The 1,978-nt window shown below is 43.0% G+C and overlaps 1 protein-coding gene across 1 annotated transcript; it reads right to left on the bottom strand.

Moving 5' to 3' along the window:
* Positions 1–332: 332 nt before the first annotated feature.
* LOC101888134 (protein atonal) lies at positions 333–1,618 on the bottom strand. The gene has a single exon (XM_005183964.3). It carries the CDS (start codon positions 1,581–1,583, stop codon positions 549–551), a length of 1,035 nt encoding a protein of 344 aa, XP_005184021.2. The 5' UTR covers positions 1,584–1,618; the 3' UTR covers positions 333–548.
* Between the last annotated feature and the right edge of the window lie 360 nt (positions 1,619–1,978).

Genomic DNA, 1,978 nt, shown 5'->3' with positions numbered 1-1,978 from the left:
AATTAGTTGTAATTGAGTATTTCAAGATCTCACAGGATACAAACCGTCCAAATGTTCAATATGGTCTCAGACAAACTTACGGTCTTCTGTAGATGAGAGACCTTTGTAGCACTTGTAAAGATTGGAAATCCTCTATGGATAGATGTATTTTTATCTTCTACAAATTAAGCAATTTCAATTTTTTTTTAATTTTACTGAATTTAAATGCCTTTTTCCCCAAATCCCCAGTTCAAAAACAATTTTTTTTAATATTTTAAATTTTTATAAAAATATATATTTTGGCTAATTAATTATAATAATTTGTTTATATAAAAAAACTTAAAGAAAAACTTAACTAATAATGTCTTCCGGTTTTCTGCTTATAAATAATAATTACAAATTTCAAAAAATACTAAATTCAACTATACATCATACACAGCAACAACTATTTACAACAAAATTCTGAGGCAGGTTAGGCAGGCAGGCAGGCAGGAGGCTTGATTACTTCAAGGTACAAACTTTGGCACGAGCTCAACTCAGTTTCCAGCTTTCGGGAGAATGAAGACCGCTTAACGCAACAAATCCCCCAGGGCGGCAATGTAGGTCTGGGCCATTTGCAGAGTTTCGTGTTTGGATAACTGGCGATCATTGCCCAGACAGGGCAGATATTGACGTAGACGATCGAAGGCTTGATTGAGATTTTGCATGCGACGACGTTCACGGGCATTGGCGGCCAAGCGACGTTTACGTTTGACCACAGGGGAGATTTGTTTGCCACGACGTCTTTTGCCTCCAGCCTGGGATTCATTGGGATCGGATTCGTTGTGTCCAGAAGCAGCGGAGTCATCTTGATCATGGAATTCAAAGGAACCGCTGCCCTCAAAATCATCCTGGGAAGAGCTGTGGCCATCGGCATCGAAGAACATAAGATTATCATCGGCATCGACACTGTCTTCGAATAGGGCGCCATTGTCGAAGTCTACAAATTGTTGGAAATCATCGTTGCTGTAGGTTACTGCTGGAGGGGGTTGAGGGATGGTGACAGGGCTGGTGCTGGTGGTTGCCTGGGCTTTGGCTTTACGTGTGTAGGACCTTTTGGGTTTTGTTGTGGCCTTTGCGGTCTTACAGGTACCCACATTGGAGGAGCCCATAACGGGAACACAAGTATCAGGCACTGAGATGGGACTTTCCACTGGAACGGGGGAAATTTGTTGGACTTGTTGTTGTAGTGGAGCAATTTGTTCCGCCGTCAGTAGAGGATACTGCATCACCTGCTGCTGATGCGATTGGGGCAAACTGACATTGCCATAGATCACATTGAGATCCACAAATTCCGGACTTTCCGAACGATGTGAGGCCGGTGATGAAGTTAGCCAACCATCCGAAGAGGCCTGTTCAAAATTCAAATATCCATGGGTATTCAAATAATTATTGCCATTGCTGGTCACCGGGAAGTGTTGGACCGGCAATTGGGCCTGGGCATTCAGCTGAGGCGGATTATAGACCGCCATGGGATTGAAATAGGTTTCACTGCTGCTACCTTTGAAACTTTGTAAATCCTCGGAGGTTTTGTAGTAATAACGATAGACTTCGTTGGCCGACATGATGTTGAACGAGTGTGTGGTTCGTTGTTTTTTTACGAAGAGTAGTAGAAGAGAGGAGTTTTGAAACTTTGATGTTATTCCTTGCAACTCAAGTGAGTTTCTGCTTCAACCAGAGTCCTGTGGCCGCTATTTATAGCTCTGCTGGTTGTGGTAAATTTCACAAGTGAATCTACCACAGCAGGTATCGAAAGACAGGTAAGTTGTTGGCCACCATCCAATGGAGTATTGCCTTCCTTTGCATTCCAATGGATGAAGCAACCCTCAAAGCACGCACACACTCACACACCAACTCAGAGCAGTTATTTTCTGTGTGTGTGTCTGTGTGTGCGTTGTTGCAATAACCATCCTTGTGCATGCCCCCGATGCCCATGTATTGGAATTTTTATTCGCCAGCA

This window comes from Musca domestica, unplaced genomic scaffold (assembly GCF_030504385.1).
Source record: "Musca domestica strain aabys unplaced genomic scaffold, Musca_domestica.polishedcontigs.V.1.1 1, whole genome shotgun sequence".
Taxonomy (NCBI): domain Eukaryota; kingdom Metazoa; phylum Arthropoda; class Insecta; order Diptera; family Muscidae; genus Musca; species Musca domestica.
This window is presented reverse-complemented; position numbering and strand designations above follow the sequence as displayed.